Raw genomic sequence first — 23,299 nt, 5'->3', positions numbered from 1 at the left:
TGCGGGCTTTCGCTCTTTCTTAGGGCTTGAGGGAGATTTCCGGTTACTTAAGAGTCCTCTCGAGGCTGCGCGTTCTGTTCAGGTGTCCGCGTGTGTCCCTCCAGCGCAGCGGCCCGTGCCGGCAGCTGGTGAACTACATGTCGCCCCCTCAGGACCCGGAAGACGAACAGGGCGGCGGGGATCCACCCGGGGACCTCCGCAGCGTCCTGGTCACCAGCGTGCTCAACCTCGAGCCGCTGGACGAGGATCTCTTCAGGTAGCCGGCCGCATCTGGTCCGCACCCCCGCATCGGGTCAGAGTCTTCTGATCTTGGTTGCTGCAACCCCACTGCCTCTGCTCGTACCCCTCTGGACGAGGATGGGCTCTGTGCGCGATGCCTCTGCAGTAATTGGGAGGGAACTTGTGCCTGACGAAGCTGCCCCGGCTTCCTCCTCGGCGCGGGGCTCTGTGCAGCCTCATCCCCGGGAGGTCCTGGCAATCTGGGCAGATAAAGTGGTGATCCGAGGTATCCTTCTCAGCAGCCTCCCCAGGAAGGGTCAGGTCCCTGGGAGAGCCAGCCCTGAAAGGGCAATGATTTGTCCGAGGGAACAAACGTGTCCGCAGCTCCTTGCAGTCACTTTTTCCTTTTACATACTCCATCCCCACCACCACTAGGTGGGGTCTGCTGCTGCTAAGTCGCTTCAGTCGTGTCCGACTCTGTGCCACCCCAGAGACGGCAGCCCACTAGGCTCCCCCGTCCCTGGGATTCTCCAGGCAAGAACACTGGAGTGGGTTGCCATTTCCTTCTCCAATGCATGAAAGTGAAAAGTGAAAGTGAAGTCGCTCAGTCGTGTCCGACTCTTCGCGACCCCATGGACTGCAGCCTACCAGGCTCCTCTGTTCATAGGATTTTCCAGGCAAGAGTACTGGAGTGGGGTGCCATCGCCTTCTCCGAGGTGGCATCTAGTAGCTCCTTATTCATTCTGAGGCCTGAGCCAGTTTCCTTCCTGATGTCACTTAAATTTCTTGACTGTAACTGGGGATGTAACAGTTCCAGCTTCCAAGACTCCTCCTGGCTTATTGGAAGCTGTTTTAGGCACTAACTTAATTTCCTCCATTTAACCAACTACAAATAACTGCCTGGAATTTTGCAGTGCCTTATATGAAAAATGCTGGGCTGGGCAGTGGGAAGCTTGAGACTTAATCTTAATTCTTAATCTTTCACTGGGGGAGACTTTTCACTTCTGGGGGCTGCGTTTCCTCATCTGTGCACTGAATGGGTTAGACTTGAAGTCTGAGGGTCTCCAAGCTCTAAATTTAGTTCTTTTAAGAACTGGTCTATCAAAGTTGAGGGGTGTAAGTGGCCGAGCTAATGCAGTCCACCTGCAGCTTGTGGGGTTCGTCTTGGTCTACTCAAGGCGTTGAGACATGCCTCGTATGGGCAATGGAAGACATATTGGACTTGGGATCAAAAGACCCAGATATTGCTCCGGATGGCAATTTGTGAACTGTGTGACCTTTCTCAAGTCAGTTTCCCTTTCTGATCCCTGTTCTCCTAGTGTAACATACGAGGATTGGTTCATTACCCTTAACTGAAGTCCACAGATAAAGCCTTGGAGTTGTAGATAGAGTGATGTTAGGATATTTGTCTAGGGAAAGGTTTCTCAAAGTATTACAAACCCCAATCAGGTTAAGAAATCCTGCACTGGAGGCTCACTGAAGGTTGTAGGATTTGGCTCAGCCCCCAAGTCTTTCCTCTTGTCCCCCTCTCCCCACAGAGGAACGCATTACTGGGTACCCTCAACTCAGCGGCTGTTTGGCGGTCAGATCGTGGGCCAGGCCCTGGTGGCTGCAGCCAAGTCTGTGAGTGAAGATGTCCATGTGCATTCCGTGCACTGCTACTTTGTACGGACAGGTAAACCGACTCTTCCCTGCCCCACCCCGGCCCAGGTGGCTCAGCAGAAGAATTCTGGCCTTGAGGGATGGGGGTGGTGGCTGAGGGGAAAGCGGGAGAGAAGGGGAGGGGAGAGGGATGGTGAGGTTAGTTGATCACCCTCAGGGAAGCCTAGAGGAAGAAGGCAGGGGCCAGGAAGAATCTTAGACCCAGTACCTGTTGAGATACTAGGTACTTGTTGGTGCTTAACTGTTCCCAGTGGGTCTTCTGTTCTTTGTCCTTTACTCACCTTCTCATGCCAGTCCCAGTGCTGGTTCCTCAGAGAAGTCCTGGAATCCCTGCTGGGAGTTTGGAAAAGAGACCAGCCTGGGAATCAAGAGACCTCTGGTCTAGGTGGAGCTTTGTCACTGATGGCCAGCTCTCCTTGAGTGAGATAACCACTCTTCCTCACCCTCTCCTTCTTCCCACCTGAAAAATGCAGGCGGGCCTGGGCCAAGCGAGATTGTTCTAGCTGCTTACAACCCTGGGATCAAATCAAAGGAAGAGCATAATCTTTTAAAACTCAGGCTCTTTTGAGAAAACATAAAAATCTCACTCCTAAGCAGATGCTCCCAATTTTAAGAGTCTCTGCCTTCTGCGTGGTCCCATCAACTGAGAAGAATTTATGCAACTTTATGAAATGTGATCTGTATTAAGAAAGACAGTGGGTTTCCCCCCTTCATTTTACAAATATAGAATCGTTGTTCACTCAATTAGTCATGTCCGCAAGGACTGCAGCCTGCCAGGCTTCCCTGTCCTTCACTGTCTCCCAGAGTTTGCTCAAATTCATGTCCATTGAGTCAGTGATGCTATCTAACCATCTCATCCTCTGTCGCCCACTTCTCCTTTTGCCTTCAGTCTTTCCCAGCATATATACAAATATAGAATACTTTAATAGTAAATATAGCTTTTCATACTATACCCTGTTTGTCACTCCCCATCCCTTGATTTCCTGTCCTTTCCTGATAGCCATTGCTATAAAGTATTTGAATGCTTATTTTGAGGTGAGCCCTGTTCTTAACCTTTATGCCAGTTGGAAGCAGACATACCTTTGTGCCCTTGGTTCCCTCAGTTTGCTTGTAGACTCCAAAAATCCTGGCCTTTTGATACTGTAATCCTTCTTGCCCAGTGAGACAGTTTTGTTTTGTGGAAGTAGGGGCATTACCTGATCCCTTTGAACCAGTTTCATTATCCAGTTTCTGAAAAGAATTCTGAGTCTTTGTAGGTGAAGTAGCTAGTGCAGGGCCTGGCAGGTTGTGAGTTCTCCATAAACAGTACTTACCATTATTTTTTGACAATGAATATATGGGAGTGATTACAATTTGCACTGTCTTGTTTGATCCTCTTCAGTAAAACCAAGGGGTGTTTATTCTACGTGTAAGGAACCTTGGACCCAAAGAGGTTATGTAAGCAGCTTCCATAATGCTCAGAGAGGCAAGGCCAGGATTTGAACCTGAGGTTGGGTGACTCCAAGCTCTGTGCTTTGTTCTCCTTCTGTGCTTTTCTCTTTCACTCTTGGGAAATAATTCCAAAACCATGGGAGAGCCCATCTCAGGTTCTAGGGGAGGCATCCACTTCCTTGGAAATTCTCTATCTAGGAGCAGTATGAAATGAATGGTGCCAACACCGCTATATCCTAATAATCACCAGTTATTTGTATCCCCTTTCAACTTCTTGAAAGAAGACAGCTTAAAATAACTGACTGTTAAAAGTCAGAATTCCCTAACGGCCCAGTGGTTAAGACTCCATGGTTTCACTGTGAAGGTACTAGCTTCGCTCCCTGGTCAGGAAACTAAGATCCTGCAAGCCGTGTAATGTGGCCAAAAATAAATTCCTTAATTTAAAAAATAAAATAAAAGTTGAGGCAGATTAGGAGTATGGGGTTAACAGATACAAACTATTACACATAAAATAGATCTGCAACAAAGATTTACTGTGAGGTATAGAGAATTCAATATCTTTTAATAACCTGTAATGGAATATAACCTGCAAGAAAATAAAGTGTGGGGAAAAAAATTAAACATTTGGGGCAAAAGTTTTAAAAGTAAACAATTAAAGGGCCAGGAGACTAGGATTTGGGGGGAATGATTGTGTCAGAATACTAGGCTAAGGCCTATCATCTCAGTTTTATATAAAAGCTAGTTCCAAGCTTCCTGGGAGCCAGGCAGAAAGGGAAGCTCTTATTCGTTTCTGATGTGACCCACTACCAGGGTGTTGTTTAGTTGCTAAGTCGTGTCCAACTCTTTGTGACCCCATGGACTTTAGCCAGCCAGGCTCCTCTGACCATGAGATTTCCCAGGCAAGCATACTGGAGTAGGTTGCCATTTCCTGCTCCAGGGTATCTTCCCGACCCAGGGATCAAACCTCAGTTCCTGCATTGCAGGTGAATTCTTTACTGCTAAGCCACCAGGGAAGCCCCCTCTACCGGGTATATCAAGATTTATAAACAGTGATGGTGCTTCAATGATCTTAGACCTTAGTTCCCTGACCAGGGATCAAACCCTTGTTCTCTGCATTGGAAGGACAGAGTCTTAACCACTGGACTACCAGGGAAGTCCTCCAGTGATATTTTTAATTAAAAGATACTGTGAGGTTGGGGTCTGGTTCTTGGCCATTTATCGTATCAATTCTTTTTCTTGAAGCCTAGGAGAGAATGTGAGTTTGGGTTTTTGTTTATTTTTTTTTTAATGTATTTCTCTAGATAGTTGTCATCTGGCTTGGTACGGTCCATGGAATTCTCCAGGCCAGGATACTGGAGTGGGTAGCCTTTCCCTTCTCCAGGAGATCTTCCCAACCCAGGGATGGAACCCAGGTCTTCCACATTGTAGGTGGATTCCTTTACCAGCTGAGCCACCAGGGAAGCCCTGATATAGGTTTAGAGCTTGGAGATTCTTCAGCAGGAGTCAAAAAATGTTCTATAAAGGCAGATCATAAATATTTTCGATTTTATGGGCAAAATAGTCGAAATACATAAACAAATGGGCTTGGCTGTATTCTCCAAAAATGTTATTTATGGCATCAATATCCCCATCTATACAATTGGGTAAGACCCACTTGGCATAGTTAATGTGAAACCAACATGAGAAGATACCTTAGTTTAACTGTAAAAATTGAAAACGGAAACCTCCATTCAGGAGTGTTAGAAGGCCAGAAGAGGGCGCTCTCGTGCCCTGTGACAATGGAGCCCAAGAGGAAAAAGAAAGACTCCTTTCTGGCAAGGAATCAGCCAATGAAAAACCATAGGCTCCTTGTTTACTAGGACCCTCCTAATCACACTGTACTGTAGCCCCCCTTTCCCCCCTCTATAAAAGCGGGCTCCTTCCCTTGCTGGGTGAGGACTTGTACCTGGCTCACCATGGTTGCAGACCTCAAATTGCAATTCCCTGCTGATCCTGAAGAAACATATCTTCGCTGGAGAAATATCTGGTTATCTGTTTCAGGTCAATATAACAAATGCACTCAACTCCATAACTCTTTATCTCTCTTCCTTCAATATACTGCAGAGCCTACCTGCTCTGTTCCAATACAAATTTTAAAGAACAGGTCTAGAACTCATTGATGCTGATGCTGCGAAGTCGCTTCATGCGACCCCATAGACGGCAGCCCACCAGGCTCCCCTGTCCCTGGGATCCTCCAGGCAAGAACACTGGAGTGGGTTGCCCTTTCCTTCTCCAATGCATGAAAATGAAAAGTGAAAGTGAAGTCGCTCAGTGGTGTCCGACTCTTCGCCACCCCATGTACTGCAGCCCACCAGGCTCCTCCATCCATGGGATTTTCCAGGCACGAGTACTGGAGTGGGTTGCCATTGCCTTCTCCAAGAACTCATTCATACTGAAAGGTAAATCACTAGTGATGGAAAATACTGCATTTTAGCTGTAGCCCAAGGACTGGATGAAAACCTTTTTTTGGTAGGGAAGGGAGGCCTCTTTCCCATCCCCTGAGATCAGACTGCTCATGTAGCTATCTCCAGCTTCTGGACTCTTGCGAAACCCTTCTCAAAGGCCTTTGGCCTTGTGTGCGTGCTCCGTTGCTCGGTTGCGTCTGGCTCTTTGTGACCGCATGTACTGTAGCTCAACAGGTTCCTCTGTCCATGGGATTCTCTAGGCAAGAATGCTAGAGTGGGTTGCCACTTTCTACTCCACTAAGGCCTTGAGGAGCCCCCATTCTGATAACAATGTCCTTTAGCATTGCCAGCTAGCAGACCTGAGCAAACCTGCTGGGCTTCAAGGCGTTACAGGCGTGTTTATGGCTGTCGAATGAGTTCCTGTGCCTGGCAGGGGCTTCCCACCTGGACAAGGTGGAAGAAACAACACTTCTCTAGACTTGCTTCTTGCATCTCAAAGTTGAAAATCATCCCCAAGTTGTTTTACCACCTAGATGTTCTCCAAGGTCGTCTGACTCAGACCAAAGGACTTTAGGAACACCAGGAAGACTCTCTCCCTCTAAAAACTCTTCCCAGCCTGTTTGTTGAGGGTTGAAAGTCCTTACCCTGGGGCCAGTGTTTCCCCTCTTGCATTGACAGAGCAGATACCAAAGGAGAAGGACATAGTGACTTCCATTTGCATTAAGAATGAAGGAACTGACTTGACAGCAGGCCTTTCTTGGGAGAATGAATATCAGACAATGGCCAAACCGTATATAAAAAAAAGTACTCTGAGCCACAACTGGTAGCAACTAGCATAGGAAACCAGCCTACTATCTACAAGTCAGGCTTGGAGGATGTCAGACCACCATCTCTAGCAGCCAGTCTAGGAAGCCAAACCATAGTCCCTGTAAGGATCAGCCCCTAATGGCCAGGACTTGGTGAATAACTGAGAGCTTCCTTACTTTTTACCCGTTTCCAACTTAGGACTAACTAGGGAAAGCCAAACATGCGCCCTGCATCAATTACATAGTTAGCCTACCTGTAGCTTCCCCTTGCCAGTGGTCTCCAAGCAGGGCACACCGGAAACCTTTTCTTTCCCCACTATAAAGCTTTCCCACTCCTCTGTCTGCCTTTGGGTCTCTGCCAAATGGAAGTAATTGTGGCTGACTCCCTTGATGTACTAAATTCTGAATAAATAACCTTTGCTTGTTCTCAAAAAAAAAAAAAAAAAAAAAGGAAGGTAGGAAAGAAAAACAGAAAGAAAACAGGCAGCAGGGACTTCCCTGGTGGTGCAATGGACAATGATCCACCTGCTGTTGCAGGGGACATGGGTTCAATTCCTGCTCTGGAAGATCCCACGTTCCGCGGAGCAACTGAGACCACGCTGCAACCACTGAGGCTGAGTGCTACCACTAAGCCCAGGTGCCTAGAGCCTGTGCTCTGCAACAAGACACCACAGTGAGAAGCCCGAGCGCCGTAACCAGAATTGCCCCTGCTCGCAGCAGCTAGAGAAAACCCTCAGAAAGCAGTGAAGACCCGGGGCAGCCAAAAATAAACAGATACAATTATTTTAAAGAAAGAAAACAGGCAGCAGGCCAGATCTGCTGACCTCTGATCTAGAAGAATGGTACCGGGCTCATGACAAGATCCCAGTCACAGGTGGAACAAGACAAAAGCTGAGAGTATTTCATTTAAACACAGAGAACTTACTGTGTGTGCTGGATATTATTCTGAACACACCTTACAACTCTGTACTAATTTACCCTCACTGAAATCCTGAGAGGTATGGACACTATGATGTTCCCATTTCACAGATGGGCTAACTGCTCAGAGAGGTTAAGTGATTTCCCCAAGGTCTCACGGCTGCAGCTGGTGAGTGGCAGAGCCAGGCTTTGAATGCAGGGAATCTGGCAGTGTCCCTTCTGTCCAGTGCTACTGATGGACAGGAGCTCTGCCTGCACCAGGAACATCCTGATGACAGAGTCTAGGTTTCCTCCCTGTATCCCCAGTACCTGGGACTCAGCAGGCCGCAGTCAGTAGCTACTGAGCAGAAAAGAAGTGGAGAACTATTAGGTGAGCGGGCCTACGGGGCTCACTTGGGCTCACTGTGTGCCTTGTGCCCGCTGCAGGGGACCCGAAGGTGCCGGTGCTGTACCAGGTGGAGCGGACGCGGACAGGGGCAAGCTTCTCTGTGCGCTTCGTGAAGGCCGTGCAACATGGCAGGCCCATCTTTATCTGCCAGGCCTCCTTCCAGAAGGCCCAGCCCAGCCCCATGCAGCACCAGTTCTCCATGCCTGCCGTGCCCCCGCCGGAGGAGCTGCTTAGCCATGAGGCCCTCATCAACCAATGTTTAAGGTGAGAGACCTGGAGGCCCTAGGACAGTGTTCAAACCGCAGTTGCCACCCATTGGCGGGTCACGGGCTCCTTCAGTGGATCCCAAATAGCATTTTAAAGAGCTAGACTTGGGATTGGGGGAGTGGAAGGGAGGGAGTATAGGTATACTTATAGCTGATTTGAAACTGTTCGGTGTCACTTCAGGGGCTCCGAAGAGCTTCGGCACCATAGTCCTTTATGGCCCAGCACAGAAAGTAATTCAGCAGGAGGCAAAGTGATTGATAAGTGATTTATTAGAAGAGGATGCTTGTGAGGCTTGTAAGTGGGAGGGAGAGACATGCCGCGCACCCTGAGAACTTACTGGGCTACAGTTTTAAAATCGAAGGAAAAGTGGGGAGGAGAAGAACGTCTTTGTCTTTCTTGAGTTTATGTCATGCTTCCAACATCAGCTTCTGCTCCAGCTTGAGCAGGGAAGTTTTCCTGTCCCTGCGTGGTCAAGCTAGGTCCACAAATGACTGTGTTTCATGTGTGCAGAGTATGTCCCAGGGATCACTGACTTACTGAGCTCGCTGGGCAGGATGTGAGTCTCGTTGTTTTGGGGGCAGGTCTCGTGTTTTTCTGCTGCGTGGCTTTGTTGCTAAACAAACCTGCTTTCTTGAGGAATCATGAACAACGTACCAGGGTTTCCCATACTTTTTCTACTCAACAATCCCTTACTGCTTAGTTGTGGGGGCTCAGTCGTGTCTGACTCTTTGCAACCTCATGGACTGTAGCCCGCCAGGCTCCTCTGTCCATGGGATTCTCCAGGCAAGAATACTGGAGTGGGTTGCCATGCCCTCCTCCAGGGGATCTTCCCCACCCAGGTATCGATCCCTAATCTTCTGCATTGCAGGCAGATTCTTTACCAGCTGAGCCATCAGAGAAGCCCAAGAATACTGGAGTAGGTAGCCTATCCCTTCTCCAGGGGATCTTCCCGACCCAGGAATCGAACCAGGGTCCCCTGCATTGCAGATGGATTCTTTATCAGCTGAGCTACCAGGGAAGCCCCCAATCTCCTAGTGGGATTCACTATTTAATCACCTGTTTTGTCCCTTAACTCTGTCCCCATCAGATACATGTTGTACAGCAGAAACTAACATGACACTGTAAAGCAGTTATCCTCCAATTAAAAAAAAAAAAAAGCTGGGGGCTTCCCTGGTGGTTCAGTGGCTAAGACTTTGTGTTGCCAGTGCAGGGAGCCTGGGTTCAATCCCTGGTTGGGGAACTAGATCCCGCATACAGAAACAAACAGATCCTGAGTACCGCAAAGATCAAAGAACCCCCCTACCACAACTAAGACATAGCACAGCCAAATAAAAGTAAATAGATAAATATTAAAAGAAGAAAGGCGGGGTGGGGCGGGCTGCAGGGCATGAGATCCGCTCATGCGCAGGTCTCTGATTGGCTGATGCTGACATAACAGGGCAGTGTCTCAGGGGTGAACCTTATCAGTCCCTAGGTTCCAGGAGGCCCCGGGGCTATGTGCTCATGGTCATCAGTAGTTAACATCTTCCATTTGGTGGGGAGTTTTCACAGCTGTAGAACAACTCAGGAAATGTGCATCAAATGCTGGGTACCTGGGTACCTCAGAGAGGAGCGAAAGCCAAAGAAGTGGATGAAGACCTGTCCCCAGAAGGCCCCCCAGCGTCCTGCTCAGTTACAGTTCCCACCCTTCTTTCGATACTCTTCAGTCTTGAGGAGAACACGTTTTGAACAAGAAAAGGAATAAAGGTTCAGATATGGAAGTTAATCTTAAACTTGACAGAGGTGCCCACAGGTTCCTGCTCGGTTACTGATTCCTGCCAGGGCTCCACCTCTCTTGGTGCCCACCTGCTGTGTAGCTTTGCCCTCTCCAGCCTCTCAGAGCCCTGCTTCTTCATATGAAAAATGGGGGTCATTGTTTCTGCCCCGCCTGCTTCACAGCTGGGTGGTAAGGAGGGCTCCACTGCCCAGTGCCCCGTGCAGGGGAGTCAGCGCAGTGTGACGCGAATGTGCTTCCGAACCTGGGAAAGGCCTGGGCTCAGATCTGGACTCTGTCACTGCCCGCTGTGTGAGTCTGGCAAGTTGCTTTCCCACTTTGAGCTTGTGATCAGTTATAAAATCCATCGGAATCCCTACCTCGTAAGGCTGCTGTGAGGATGACAGAGATAAGTGATAACAAGGTGCTTAGTGAGCACTCAGTAAATTATAGTTATGCCACTCTTGACAGAGAGGAATAAACATGGAGCCTGGTGTGTGGTCAGAGCTCCAAAATATTTGAGAAGGAGACCTGGGTTCAATCCCTGGGTCGGGAAGATCCCCTGGAGAAGGCAACGGCAACCTGCTCCAGTATTCTGGCCTGGAGAATTCAATGGACTGAACAGCCCATGAGATTGCAAAGAGTTGGACATGACTGAGCAACTTTCACTTTCTTCCTCTTCTTTTCTCCCTGGCGGCCCAGTTAACTTTCACTACAGGGGGCTTGGGGTTCAGTCCCTGTTTGGGGAATTAAGATCTCACATGCCGCAGGCAAAAATAAATTAAATAAAAAACTTTGAGAATGAAAGGAGGACCTTGTTCTTAAAGGTCCCCAAATCTAGAACTGTGTCTCCCATAAGGAAACCACTAACCACAGGGGGCTGTGTTGAGTTTATTAACATTAAACAGAGTTAATTCAAATCTGTTCCTCGATCACACTGGCCACATGTCAAGCCCTCAGCAGCCTGATGTGGCTAGTGGCCACCACAGTGGACCAGAGCATTCCATCATCACAGAAGTTTCCATCAAGGCTCAAGGGGAAAGGGAGGGAAATGAAATACCGGGGAAGAGCGCTAGGGGCACGAGGGGTGGTGTTCCCTGTGGCAAAGGGGCTTCCCTGGAAATGGGCTCCTTCCCCCGGGAGACAGTGTCCCCAGTGGCTCAGGTTAGGTAAGTCAGTCTAAGTAGGGCAGCCTGTTTCCTGAGGGTTAGAATAGAGAAGCGGTTAAGAGCAGGAACCGAGGAGGAGCCAGACCAACTCCCGCCCCCGTGCACTTCCTGAGCTGGCTGTCTGCACCCTCTACTTCCGCTCCACTTCTCAGAGAGCAGGGAAGATAGCATGTGAGTTCATGGATGTGAACTGCCTGGAGCTGGGCCCATTACAGGGTAGCCCCGTGGCTGGTGTGTTGGCTTCACATGCATTATGTTGTCTCCTCCCCAGTGTTAACTATGAGGGAGGTGACTGTCATCACCCCCATTTTGCAGATGGGAAAAAGGCTGATGATGACTAACTTGCAGCAGGCCACAGGGCTCCTCGGTGGCAAAGAAAGGATGCAGATACTGTCCTATCCTGCCTCCTGGAGGGGAGGAGAGGCCTGGGGATGTCAGGAGTTCCTGTGGAGGAACGAGCGGGGTCAGAAGAGGCAGCTCAGACAGGTTCCCCATCTTCCGGGGTCTTCCCACCCCTCTCCCCTTTACTTTCAGGGACCCGAAATTCCAGAAGTACCAAGTGGGGCTGAACCGAATTGCTGCCCAGGAGGTGCCCATTGAGATCAAGCTGGTAAACCCAACTGCTCCATGCAAACTGAAGAAAATGGAGCCCAAACAGATGTTCTGGGTGCGAGCCCGGGGCCATATTGGTAAGCGGACCCCACGGCCTGAAAGGAAACTCTCTTCCGGGTTCTAGACCTGCACCTCCTCTGCCCTGGGTGGCCTTGAACATGGTCCTCCCACACTGTGGGCCCATTTTCTTATCTGAGTGACAGAGAAGTGAGCGCAGCCTTTTGCAGGGGTAGAATGGGGAAGTGACGGGAATCCTCACGTGGGCCTTTCCTGGGGAAGGCAAGGCACCTGGCCGAGATTCTTCTCCAGGTCCCCTGCTAAGCATAAGGTGCCTTTGTGCAAAACTGGAAGAAGATACTTTCAAGGTCCAGGGTGGGAGGCAGGGGGAGGATTTCAGTCCTCACCCACCCCTGCCCTCCCCCACTCTCTGTCTCCCTTGGCCTCCATCACACACACGCACACACACCCTCGGGCCAGGTGCCCTTGTGAAGAGTCTGCACGTCTGTGCACGGCAGCCCCTTTCTCCCCACCTCCCTGCAGGTCCTGTGCTGTAAAGCCCAGGAGCCCAGGGCTGATGGGACTGGAACCTATTGCAGGCGAGGGCGACATGAAGATGCACTGCTGTGTGGCGGCCTATATCTCGGACTTTGCCTTCCTGGGCACAGCAATACTGCCCCACCGCTGGCAGTACAAGGTGGACTTCATGGTCTCTCTGGACCACTCCATGTGGTTCCATGCCCCTTTCCGAGCTGACCACTGGATGCTCTATGAGTGTGAGAGCCCCTGGGCCGGTGAGTACTGGGGTCACGGGAGACGAGGGTACTGACCTTGGTGCCTTTGGTGGGGAGGGCAGGGAGCCTGCTTTCTTGGGTGATGCTCCTCTTACTGTGGAGTGCTGCACAGATCACTTCCTCTCCTGCTTCCGCAGGCTGCGGCATCCTTGTCTCCAAAATGACAGGGTGTGGCCTGAGGACAGGACACCTGCTCAGCTAATTTCTGTAACATGCTGGGGACATGATTCACTTTTTCTGAGGCTCAGTGCTAGTCCCAGAACCACTTCAGATTCTCTGTGTGATGCTGGGCAAGTCCCATCTCCACTCTGAGTCTTTTTCCTTGCCTACACAGATAGGGTTGCACCAGAGCAGAGGGATCCAAAGCTGGGGGCCTATTCTTCCACCTCTCGGGAGAGCTTTTTCAAAACATTCCCAGATTTGACCCCCAAGATTCTGACTGCAGGGCTTGGATGAGGTCCAGGAAAGTTTACAAAGATTCCCTAAGTGATTCTGACAGCCTGGCTGGGGGTTGGGGCCCTCAGCAGTGTAGGGGCCCCACTGCTTGGACCCTCCTTATATTGTGAAGCAAGAAACCCAGACTTGTTCATCAGTGCCTGGTCTCAGAGCCCTGGGTTCTGTTCCAAGGAAGAGCATTTCAAACAAAGAGAAGCCTTGTTTTGTGAAACAGGGACAAAACTTAAGGGACTCTTTATACTCAGGGAAGAGGGACTCTCAAGAACCAACAGCATCACAGCACAGGAACAGCCACCTTGATGGTAGGTCTCTTGGGTTCGGCTTTGACCTGATCCTTAAGGCCAGTTTCCCAAGCCTAGAGTGTCATCATCTGGAATACAGGACAAGGCCTGCTTTACTCGGCTACCGTGAGAACTAAGTGGGCTGTACTGTGCTTAAAAGAAACCAGCAGTTCCCTTCCTAAATGTCAGACTCCATCCCTGGGTAGCAAGGGAGAATCTCCATGTGCGGGGCGGGGGGCGGGGGGGTGGTGGTGCCTAGGCTCCTCATGGCTTCATATCCTCTCCCCTGAGCCCCTTTGCCCCATGATTGTGGAAGAGTTTTTAAAAATTTTTAATAATATGAATGACTGGCCTGGAGGGCCGGATTTATTACAAAGGGAACTGATGGGTTTCCTTACACAAGTGGCCAGAGGTTGGGCAGATCCGCCTAGCTGAACTTCTGAATCAGACTGTACTCAGAACTTCTCCCCTTGGGATTCTTTTTTTTTTGGAGGAAGTCAGCAGATACATGAAAGTGCTTTTAAACCATCAAGTGGGGCTCCCTTGGGAGGAGTTACATAATAGGCTCCTAAAGGGGTGCTTGGAGATTGGGAGTGACCATACCACCAAGCGTGGCTCTGGCATGGGGTGGCCCAACCTGAGTTGCACCTCTTGCAAGGAGCGCGTTTGGCTGGGCAGCAGGAGACAGGCCATTGAGACTCTTCTCTTCATCCGCAGGCAGCTCCCGGGGCCTGGTTCACGGGCGGCTGTGGCGTCAGGACGGGGTCCTGGCTGTGTCCTGTGCCCAGGAGGGTGTGATCCGAGTTAAGCCCTGGGACTCAACGAGCAAGCTGTAGCCAGAGGTGCCAGCTGGGCCTAGGGCTTCAAGGCTCTCCCTTCTCCCCCTACTCCTAAGGCAGGATTACCATCCAGGGCTGGGCCTTCTGTCTGGGGTCCAATAAAGAGACTCAAACCACGGGAGCTGCTGCCCTTTAATGCCCCTGGGCCAGGATCGCAGCCCTCCCTCCAGCCATCAACTCCAGGACTCCACGGCCACAGTCCCTGGCTCTTCAGCCAGGCTGGCCTGCAGGAAGACAGACCATCGACCCTGACCTGGGTCACAACAGCCCCCAGGTATTCATAAGCTGGAGAGGCAGCGTCAGACTTTCTCCCTGCACCATCCCAGCTTGTCCTGAGCGCAGCTCAACAGAAGCAGCACGTTTCCTTCATCTGCTGCAAATTCTCTGTGGACCTTCTTGGGGTTCCCAGCACCCCAGAGAGCCTCTCAGCAGCTGTCTGTGTCCTCATCAGCCCCCCAGCCCACCCCCCATCCAGGGGCGGCGCCTCTCCCACAGTGGCCTTAAGTCTAGGTGACACTAGTCCAGCACCTCCTTGATGAGTAACTCTTTAAGACTGGGAGGTGGCGTGGGGGTCAGGCCTGCCTCCTGCAGGGCCTGGAGCCGGGCCTCAGAGTGGCGTTTGTCCAGGCCCAGGCGCCAGGAGAGCCGCACGTGGGCCTCCAGAAAGGGGGCCAGCAGAGGGTGCGGGCTCTCAGCCCCCAGCAGCTGTAGGGCCCTCTCACAGCATGCCCGGGCCTCTCCGGCATCCTCCAGCTCCTGGTGGCACACGGCCAGCCCCGCCAGGGTTAGCAGACGTCGGTCTGGGCCACAGGGGATGCCCAGCTGGGCCTGTAGCTGCCAGGCGTTGGCCCAGAGCGCCAGGGCCTCGCGGTATAGGCCGGTACAGGTGAGGCTCTGTGCCCGCCGCAGCTCGGGCAGCACGAAGAAGTCCTGCAGGTCCGCAGCGTGGCGCAGCTCAGGCACAGCCTGGAGGTGGCCCAGAAACTGCTCGAAGGCCCGGCTGCGGCGGGCGATCGTCTCGGCGGTAAAGTTCTGGCGCAGGCGCTTGCGGGGGAAGGAGATGCCAGCCATGGGGCCCCGGAACTGCCGCTGCAGGTTTCGGTGCAACCGCTCAAAGTCTGAGTAGCGGCGGGAGATCTGGGCCGGCTGGCTATCCGTTGACCCCGGGCCCATCACGGCGAGGGTGTAGAGCTGCAGGGAGGGCAGGGGTCAGGGCAGAGGCAGGGTGTCCCCGGGCCCCTTCCCTCCCTGATCCCCCCACCTCCACTTCCAACTCTCTTCCCCCACCCCTTCCCTTCACCCTGGAGATTGAGCCTGGAGGGTGGGAGCTGCCAGGGCTGCAGCCGGGGAGCCCAGTCTCATCTTACCTGAGGCTCGTCTGAAATGACCCAGGCCCAAGGCAGCACAGGGAGAAAAAGACAGAGATGAGCTTTAGCGCCTGGATGGCTGCCCCCCTCACCCTTTCCAGGGAGTGCGTGCTAAGTCGCTTCAGTCATGTCCGACTCTCTGCGACCCTATGGACTATAGCCCACCAGGCTTCACTTCACTTCACTTCAGGCTTCAAGAATATTGCAGTGGGTTGCCATGCCCTCCTCCAAGGGATCTTTCCCACCCAGGGATCGAACCCAGGTCTGATGTCTCCTGCCTTGGCTGGCAGGTTCTTTACCACTAGTGCCACCTGGGAAGCCCCTCCCATTGGGAAGCGAGCTCTTCTGACAGCCCCTCTGGAAAACCAGCTGTGTGTTGAAACCCAGGCCCATCTCCAGGCCAACCTTTAGGATCAGCTTGGAGCTGATTCTGGACACATGGCTCCACATGGCTGGGTTATTCCCATCCAGACCCTCAACACAGGTCTTGAGACAGTCCCAATAGTGACCAGTGTAAAGCACACTGGACTGGGACCCAAGTTCCACCCTTGGGTCAGATGCTCCCTCACTATGGAAGTCAGGCAGGGTGGTCCCCTTCTTGGGTCCACTTCCACTCCAGTGAATGGAGCGCTGGCCCAGCTCACTGTTTACTCAGGTGTGGGACGGGAACAAACGTCAGTCCCCGGGATGTTTAGGTGGTAAGTACTGGAGTGAATAACACTTGAATAGAGGCAGGAGGTGATACCCCCTCTCATTCTCTGTGAATCTTTCTGACTACAAATTGAGAAGCTCTCTGTTTGGTTCACAAAAGCCCTTCTCCAACACTTCTCAGCTCCGTTTTTACAGAAGGGCCAGAAAGAATCTGTCAGCGCCACCTCCAGGCAGCAGCATCCAGTCAGACTCTGTTTCACTGCTTTTATTTTTATGGTTATCTTCTCTTTATGGTGAGTTAGTCAAGTTTCCCATATACAGTTGTTTTGTAAAGTCTTTTAAAGTTATTTTAAAAAAATAGGTTTATTTGAAGAAAAGTGATAAGCACCAAATGGTAAAAGTAGCATTTAGATAGGACCAAAATTGTGAGGGAGATGGACGTTTGGGAAACACTGAACAAGATGACCACTAAGCTTCCCACCAGGTCTGAGAAGCCAAATATGCCTTAATCTTATAATAATGCTGAGCTAACAGGTCTAAAAAGGGGATTAGCAAGCACTAGGTTGCAACTGGGCACGCACACACACACATACACACACACAGATGTTAAAAGTGTACTAACACCAAACGCAGATTTTATTCTCAAATCTGTTCCGTGAAACTGCCAATATCAGAGCCACGCCTGCTCAGTCAGGTTTGCCTGCTCACCCTGGAAGATTCAGTCTAACTAGTATTCAGGATTAGAAAGTTTAACCATAAAGAAACTTATTTTACTCTAGTTCAACTCTGCATTCCTAAAACATTACATATCGACTGTAAAGCTTTTGTTTTTTCTTTAAAGGGACAGTTATTCATATTCCAGGGAACCAATTTTCTGCAGAACACATTTCAGGAAGCCCTCATCTATAGTGACCCCTTATGCTCATCTAGGTTTTATTTTCATTGGTAGTTTTTGGACAAAAACCCATTTTAGATCCATTGCCTGATCCTTCTGTTGTCCTACGTGACAGGTAATAACGAGGATCATTAGCTGAGCACTACCCTGCACCACACCGTGTGCGTTCTTCACAGCCACTGTTTCACCATCACAACCTCACTGTGAGGAAGGTGTCCATACCTCTGTCAGCCCAGGAAGCAGGCTCCCAGAGAAGGCAAAGGGTTTAAAGACCTCCTCTAAGTCACACAGCTGGTAAATGGCCCAGCTGAGACTCAAACCCAGGCCGACCTAATTCCAAAGTCTGCTCTTAATCTCCAGCAGATGTTGAAGCAGGATTTGTTGCCTAGTCACTCAGTCATGTCTGACTCTTTGTGACCCACCCCCAGGCTCCTGATTCCCTGGGATTCTCCCAGGCCCGGCCCAGGCCAGGCTTGGCTCTATCATGTCATTCTCTTCCCAGAGCTGCTCCCAACTTCCCTGTCTCTCAGCTGCTCCTTGCGCCCCCTTCCTGTGCATGACCCCCAGCCAGGACTTCTGCCGCTCAAGACTCGATCATCAGAGTCATCCTCGGTGAAACTGGAGCAGCTGCCCCGAGGGCGTGGCCCTTTTTTCACTGAGAGCCTCAGAAAGGGGTGGAGAAGTCCAGATGTGGGACAGGGCTCCAGGCCCCCTTCCTGCTGAGTCAAAAATGGAGGAGGGTGGGGAAGAGGAGGGAAGTGAGAGGCAGGGAGCTGCTGCTGCCACGACCAGCCAGGTTAGGCTGGGTTTCAGGACCAGGCCAACCGCATCCTCCATGTGTTCCTCCTTTCCACAGTCAGGAAATCAGCCTGCCCCCCCGCAACCCCCACCACTGACTGATCTTTACCCCAATCCACCAATCCCCTGGCGAAGGAAATGGCAACCCACTCCAGTATCCTTGCCTGGAAAATCCTATGGACAGAGGAGCCTGGTGGGCTATGGTCCACGGGGCTGCAAAGAGTCGGACACGACTGAAGGCACGCACACACACCAGTCCCCTAAGTCCAGTCCTTCGGATCAGCTCATTCTGTACAGGTGTGAGTGCTGGAGAACTGACTCTTCTGGGTTGCAAAGAGGCCACAACAGGCCCTAAATGCCTGACATTTTCAACCCAAAGTAAAATAGTAATAACAGAACTACCATTTTATCGAGCACTTCAAGGCACAATGCGAACGGCTTTCTGTGTACTGTCTCGTTTAACTCCTGCATTATCCCCATTGTTCAGGTGAGAAGACGGGTTAGTCAAGGTTTCACAACTCACCTGAAGTCAAACAACTGGTAATAACTGGGATCTGAATCAAGATCTGGATCCCAAGCCCAGTTTTCCAACCAATACCAACTTGGTCTCAAGTCTTACTCAGATAATATTCTTCCCCATGTATCTTGCATCTTGTGACAGTTTGCAAAAGTCCAGGGGGCAGAGGACATGCACAGTAGTTCTTAGTCTCAAAACTGGGATAGGATAGGTTCATTTGCCTGAGGATCTGCTCAAGTTACAGCCCTTTTCTGGCCCCAGTTTTCCCATCTGTCAAATGGGGCAGCCATTTATAACTACACAGCCAGATCACCCAGGATGCTGAAGTTTCCCCTACTTTCTCTAAGCCAGGGTCTTCTAAGACTCATAGCTCAGGGTCCTGGACCCTCACTCACCACGTACTTGGAGGGTGGGTCCTTAACCACGGTGGCGTTGGTCACCTCAAAGAGCAGCCGCTGGGGTACCAGGGTGTTCCGGGACTTCTTCCAGAAATCTTGCAACTGCCGGGTCAGGAGCTGACTGCCCCGCTGCCCATCAGGTGGGGGACTCCGTTCTGCTTGAGCACAGGATGGGCCTGGGGCCAGGTTTGACGTAAATTAGGCGCCTGACCTCATTCATCCTCCTCCCAACGAATGACAAAGGCTTTATCCCTATCTGACATAAACGGAAACGGAGGGCCAGAGAGGGACCCGGAGCCAAACACCTGCCGGGCAGACAGTAGGAGTTAAATAAACATCTCCACCCCGCAAACATCCCTAGCACAGTACTACCGTTTGTATCCCAGACTGTACATTTCACGCTCTAAACAACCCTGAGATGCGAGTGATTTGACACAAGGGAACTTGGCCCAGAGAGGTGGTGTGAGTCTCTCAAGGTCACACAGCCAAGAGGCAGCGGGACGCACTTAAAAGAAGTGTCTCGAGTTTCGGTTGGATCAATTCGGGAACGCGGCCGGGGTGGAGGCCTAACCGAGCCCAGGGTTCCCGCCTCCATCCTCCCGCACTCGCCTGCGTCTTCTCCCGCCACCCGGTCGCCAGCGGACAGCGGGTCGGGGTCAGCGTCGTCGTCGTCCTCGCCGTCCTCCTCGTCGTCGTCCTCGGCGCTGGTGAAGCTCAAGGTGCCGCTGAGGCGGGACGACAGGCCCTCGGCATCGTCGTCCTCCAGTTCCGAGCTCTCCGGGAACTGCTCGGCCTCGGGGCCGGCCGCCGCCTCCCCGGGGCCGTCGCCAGTCAGGGCGTGCCGCAGCCGGTGCAGGAGCCGCGAGGCCATGGCACCCCGGGGGGAGCGCGCGACGCCGGGTCGCGGGCCGGGGCGGGAGGTGGACCCCGGCCCCGCGCCGGGAGGGGGCGGGGCGGGGCCCGGGGCGGGGGAGGGCGGGGCGCCGGGGAGGTCCCGCCCCTGCCCGTTGTGGGGATCGGGGGTTCTCCCCGCGGCTCTGCCTCCTGTGCCCTGGGGCGCCCCGCTCCCCGGTGCAGCTCCCGGAGGCTGGCCGAGGCCGACCGGGTTGCACCGAACCGGCCCAGTCCGCTCCGAGCGCCGCTCCGGCCCCTTCCTGCGGCTGGCCCGCCTCCCGCCCCGCCCGCTCCCGGAGCCGCCCGGGAATCCCGGGCCCTTCGCTCCAGGAGGGCTATGGGAATCCTGGGTAGGCCAGGCCTCCTCCGGGATCGTCCCCAATCCGGAGGGGCCTACGCCCTCCTTGAGTCCGCCCACCCCTCCCGGAGACCCAGGTTGGCCGCAGACTGTCCCCTCATTTCCACCCAGCACTCTTTAACTTTCCAAAGTCACTGCGCGGCAGTCAGAAACCCATCTCTCCTGGGAGGAAACCGAGGCCAAGAGAAGCCATGTGATCTGAGATGGAATCTAACCTCGATTGGCCTAGGTTTTCTCATACCCAAAACAAGAACAATAAGAACTGAAGCACGATTTCTTCAGCTCTCCGAAAGGACCCTAGTCCAGGGCTTAGCTCAGAGCAGGGGCTAAGAGGATCATCAGTTACACAACGATTATTGTTTCTCCAGTGTTCACACGCTCTTACAATCTCATTTGAGCCTGCCTCACACATAGCACATAGACAAACGAGGAAACAGACCCAGAGAGGCTGCGTTACTTGCCCACAGCTTGCCAGAGGTTTCTGAGAGTGGAGCCTTGCAGCCCAGGTCTCCTGAGTTCCACATCCTGTTTTTTATCTCCCGATGTCAGTTGCAATCTCAGCAATTCCTCTAACGAGCTGTGTTTTTATCTTTTATCCAGAAGGCAGCTGTAGGTCCAGAATTTATTGTCCCTTCCTGTCAGAAGGCCTAGCTATCAGTCCCTAGCAGGGCAGATATTGCTAGTTATATCGTATGATCAGATAAAATCTCTGATGGTAACTACTTCTTTAAATTTTTTTTTTTAATTTTACTTTTGGGTGCGCTGGGGCTTCGTTGCTTTGCCTGGCCTTCTCTAGTTGTGGCGAGTAGGGGCTACTCTTGGCTTTGTTGTGGTTCACAGGCTTCTCATTGCAGTGGCTTCTCTTGTTGCAGAGCACATGCTCCAGGCACCTGGGCTTCAGCAGTTGCAGTACTTGGGCTTGGAAGTTGCGGCTCCAACCCTCGGCTCTGGAGCGAGGGTTCAGTAGCTGTGGAGCATGGGCTTAGTGGCTCCGCAGCATGTGGAATCTTCTCAGACCAGGGATTGAACTCATGTCCCCTGCTTTGGCAGGCAGGTTCTTATCCTCCATGCCACCAGGGAAGTCCACTCCTGCCCTTTTTAAATGTGCAGGAGAGAGGGGTGGGGGAATGGCTTTGAATGGAACACACTCCCTGCCATCCCCCGGTGCAGAAGAGGCAAGGCTCTTATTTCCTGAGGTTCCATGGTATCCTCCACCTGGTTCTAGGCACTTGAAAAGGTGTCATATCTAACCCTCACAACCTCCTGGGGAAAAGGCTGTTAGTGGACAAGAATTGTCATTTTTAAGACGAAGAAACTAAGGGACTTCACTCCTGGTCCAGTGGCTAAGACTCTGAGCTCCCAGTGTGGGGGGCCCCAAGTTCAATCCCTGATAAGGGAACTGGATCCCACATGCTGCAACTAAGAGTTCATAGGCCACAACTAAAGATCCTGCATGCCTCAATGAAGATGGAACGTACCGCATGCCTCAACTAAGACCCAGCACAGCCAAATAATATTAAAAAAAAAAAAAAAACCAACAAACCTACATGTGCAAGGGCTTGGAGGGCTATAAAAGATGGTGTTTGAAGCTGCATTTTAGCTTGAACCAGAGCAGAACCACATGTAAGGTGGGGAATGAGAATGGAAGGATCAGTGGGAACTTGCTTGGCCACACTGAGTTTGGACTTTATCTATTTCGCCAAATAAATTAAAGAACAAACTAATGAACAAAGGATTGCTGGGAGTTCTATACTCCCTATACTCTGTTCCTAAAGGATCAAGTGGTTCCAATGTTTGTGTCCAAATAGGCACCCCTGGAGAGCATCACCCTTTGGCCCTGGGCCTGGCTGGGGGAGGCCTTATTTAGCCTGGCCTGGCTCCACTGAGCTTTCCTTGGGAATATCTATGTAGGGCAAGAAGGCAGCCCAGCTGCCACTGTCCGTCTGCCTTACTTGGTGTCCAGCCCCCTTTCCCTGGCCCCACACCCTGTGTTTAGTCATCATCGTGCTCTTTCTGTTACTTGATAAGAGTCCATGAATGTTGCCCATCCCAACACCCTGGTGGACGCCGTGGATTCTCAGGGTGGTCTCCCTTTGGATTTGACTTGATCTACCCACCCCTTCACTCTCCAGGAGGCCAGCTGAGCTCCTCCAGACATCTTCCCTGAGCTCCAGCAAAGGGCAAGCTGTCCCTGCATTTACTTAGGGAAACCTCCTCTGGTCCCCTCCCCTCCTAAAAAAGTGAATCCCCAAACCTCCTTTCCTGGACAAGGTAAGCTTGAGAGAAGAATCTATTTTCAATGCTTCTTTCTCTTCCAAGTGCACACCCCGTTTCCTGGACCCCTCTATTCATTTTTCCCTCCAGACAGGTCTCTCTGGAAGACCGTCTGCCCCAACTTCCCCTCAGTCAGGATGAATAAGAATCCCCAACGTGACTACAGAGATTTATGATTTACAAACCTCCCCGGTAAAAAGGGGAATAACCATAGTTGCTACCTCACAGGATGAGTATTGGGTGAGATCAGATGATTAAAACGCTTAGCACATGTGCAGCACGTCGCAGAGGTTCAGTAACTGTGGCTGTCAATTTCCCCTCATCCTGTCCTGTCCCCCTCTGGTCTCTGATCCAAAGACAAAACACTCCATTTGCAAAGCACTGACTTTAAGTATTTGGCACAAGCCCGGTGACTTAAACCCAGGCTCCCGTTTACCATGGTTTCTCTGGGAGGGAGGTTATGACTGTCTCCATCTCACACACAAGGAAACTGAAGTTCAGAGTGGCATTGCCACCTGCCCACGTATGCACAGCTTGTAGAGACAGGACTTGGATCTTGGGTTTTGAACGTCAAGGCTTGTGCTCTTCCATGCTACTACGGTTGCCTCTCTTTCCTCTATCCTGATCTTCCTCACCCGTCTGGCAAGTGTGCTTCTTGGGGGCGGGGTGGGGGGCTCACTAGGAGTGGCAGAGCAAGGCGGGTTCTCCTCACAAGAATCTAGGACGTCAAGGCTCGCCACCTGCTCAAGAGGCTTAAATTTCTATGCAAGGGCCCTTGGCTAAATTAGGTAATGGGCTAGGACTCTGGGAGGGGGTGGCTCACTGACCCCAGGATCTGATTGGCCAGGGCATTGGTCCTGGGGAGCAGGGAGGTGGGAGGAGAGGATGCCCCTACAAATCCGAGGGGCTAGAGCGGGCCAGGGCATCTTTGGGTGGTGGAGTACGGAGAAGGTAACCTACAGCGAAGGAGTCCAGGTGGACAAGCAAAATGGTAAGGGTAAGGATCCAAAGGGACTTCCTCTCTGCCTTCACTGGAGCTCTTCTGGGCATCTCTCAGATCTGGGTGCTTGGTGGGGCAGTCACTTGGATGTTTGAAGATGGAATCTGAAGG

General features: G+C 51.9%; 2 protein-coding genes across 2 annotated transcripts; one reads left to right on the top strand and one right to left on the bottom strand.

Annotated features, from left to right (window-relative positions):
- On the top strand, positions 21–14,154 carry ACOT8 (acyl-CoA thioesterase 8). The gene is made up of 6 exons (XM_005688611.3): positions 21–256; positions 1,758–1,894; positions 7,907–8,132; positions 11,592–11,746; positions 12,266–12,460; positions 13,915–14,154. The coding sequence occupies exons 1-6, from the start codon at positions 138–140 to the stop codon at positions 14,031–14,033; spliced, it is 951 nt and encodes a 316-aa protein (XP_005688668.2). The 5' UTR covers positions 21–137; the 3' UTR covers positions 14,034–14,154.
- Positions 14,151–20,438, bottom strand: SNX21 (sorting nexin family member 21). The gene is made up of 4 exons (XM_018056875.1): positions 20,372–20,438; positions 19,272–19,976; positions 18,660–18,838; positions 14,151–15,227 (listed from the first exon to the last, which is right to left on the bottom strand). Exons 1-4 carry the CDS (start codon positions 20,436–20,438, stop codon positions 14,553–14,555), a joined length of 1,626 nt encoding a protein of 541 aa, XP_017912364.1. The 3' UTR covers positions 14,151–14,552.

This window comes from Capra hircus, chromosome 13 (assembly GCF_001704415.2).
Source record: "Capra hircus breed San Clemente chromosome 13, ASM170441v1, whole genome shotgun sequence".
In the NCBI taxonomy this organism is placed as follows: domain Eukaryota; kingdom Metazoa; phylum Chordata; class Mammalia; order Artiodactyla; family Bovidae; genus Capra; species Capra hircus.
The sequence above is the reverse complement of the archived record's forward strand: the minus strand, read 5'-3'. Positions and strand labels throughout refer to the sequence as shown.

Coding starts and splice junctions, on each gene's coding strand:
- SNX21 (XM_018056875.1), bottom strand. CDS start 20,438: ATGTGGAACTCAGGAGACCTGGGCTGCAAGGCTCCACTCTCAGAAACC. Junction 18,839..19,271: donor GGTGGCGGGAGAAGACGCAG/GCGAGTGCGGGA, acceptor ACCTGGCCCCAG/GCCCATCCTGTGCTCAAGCA. Junction 15,228..18,659: donor ACCCACCCTCCAAGTACGTG/GTGAGTGAGGGT, acceptor CCCTCCCTGCAG/CTCTACACCCTCGCCGTGAT.
- ACOT8 (XM_005688611.3), top strand. CDS start 138: ATGTCGCCCCCTCAGGACCCGGAAGACGAACAGGGCGGCGGGGATCCA. Junction 1,895..7,906: donor CTGCTACTTTGTACGGACAG/GTAAACCGACTC, acceptor TGCCCGCTGCAG/GGGACCCGAAGGTGCCGGTG. Junction 12,461..13,914: donor GTGTGAGAGCCCCTGGGCCG/GTGAGTACTGGG, acceptor CTTCATCCGCAG/GCAGCTCCCGGGGCCTGGTT.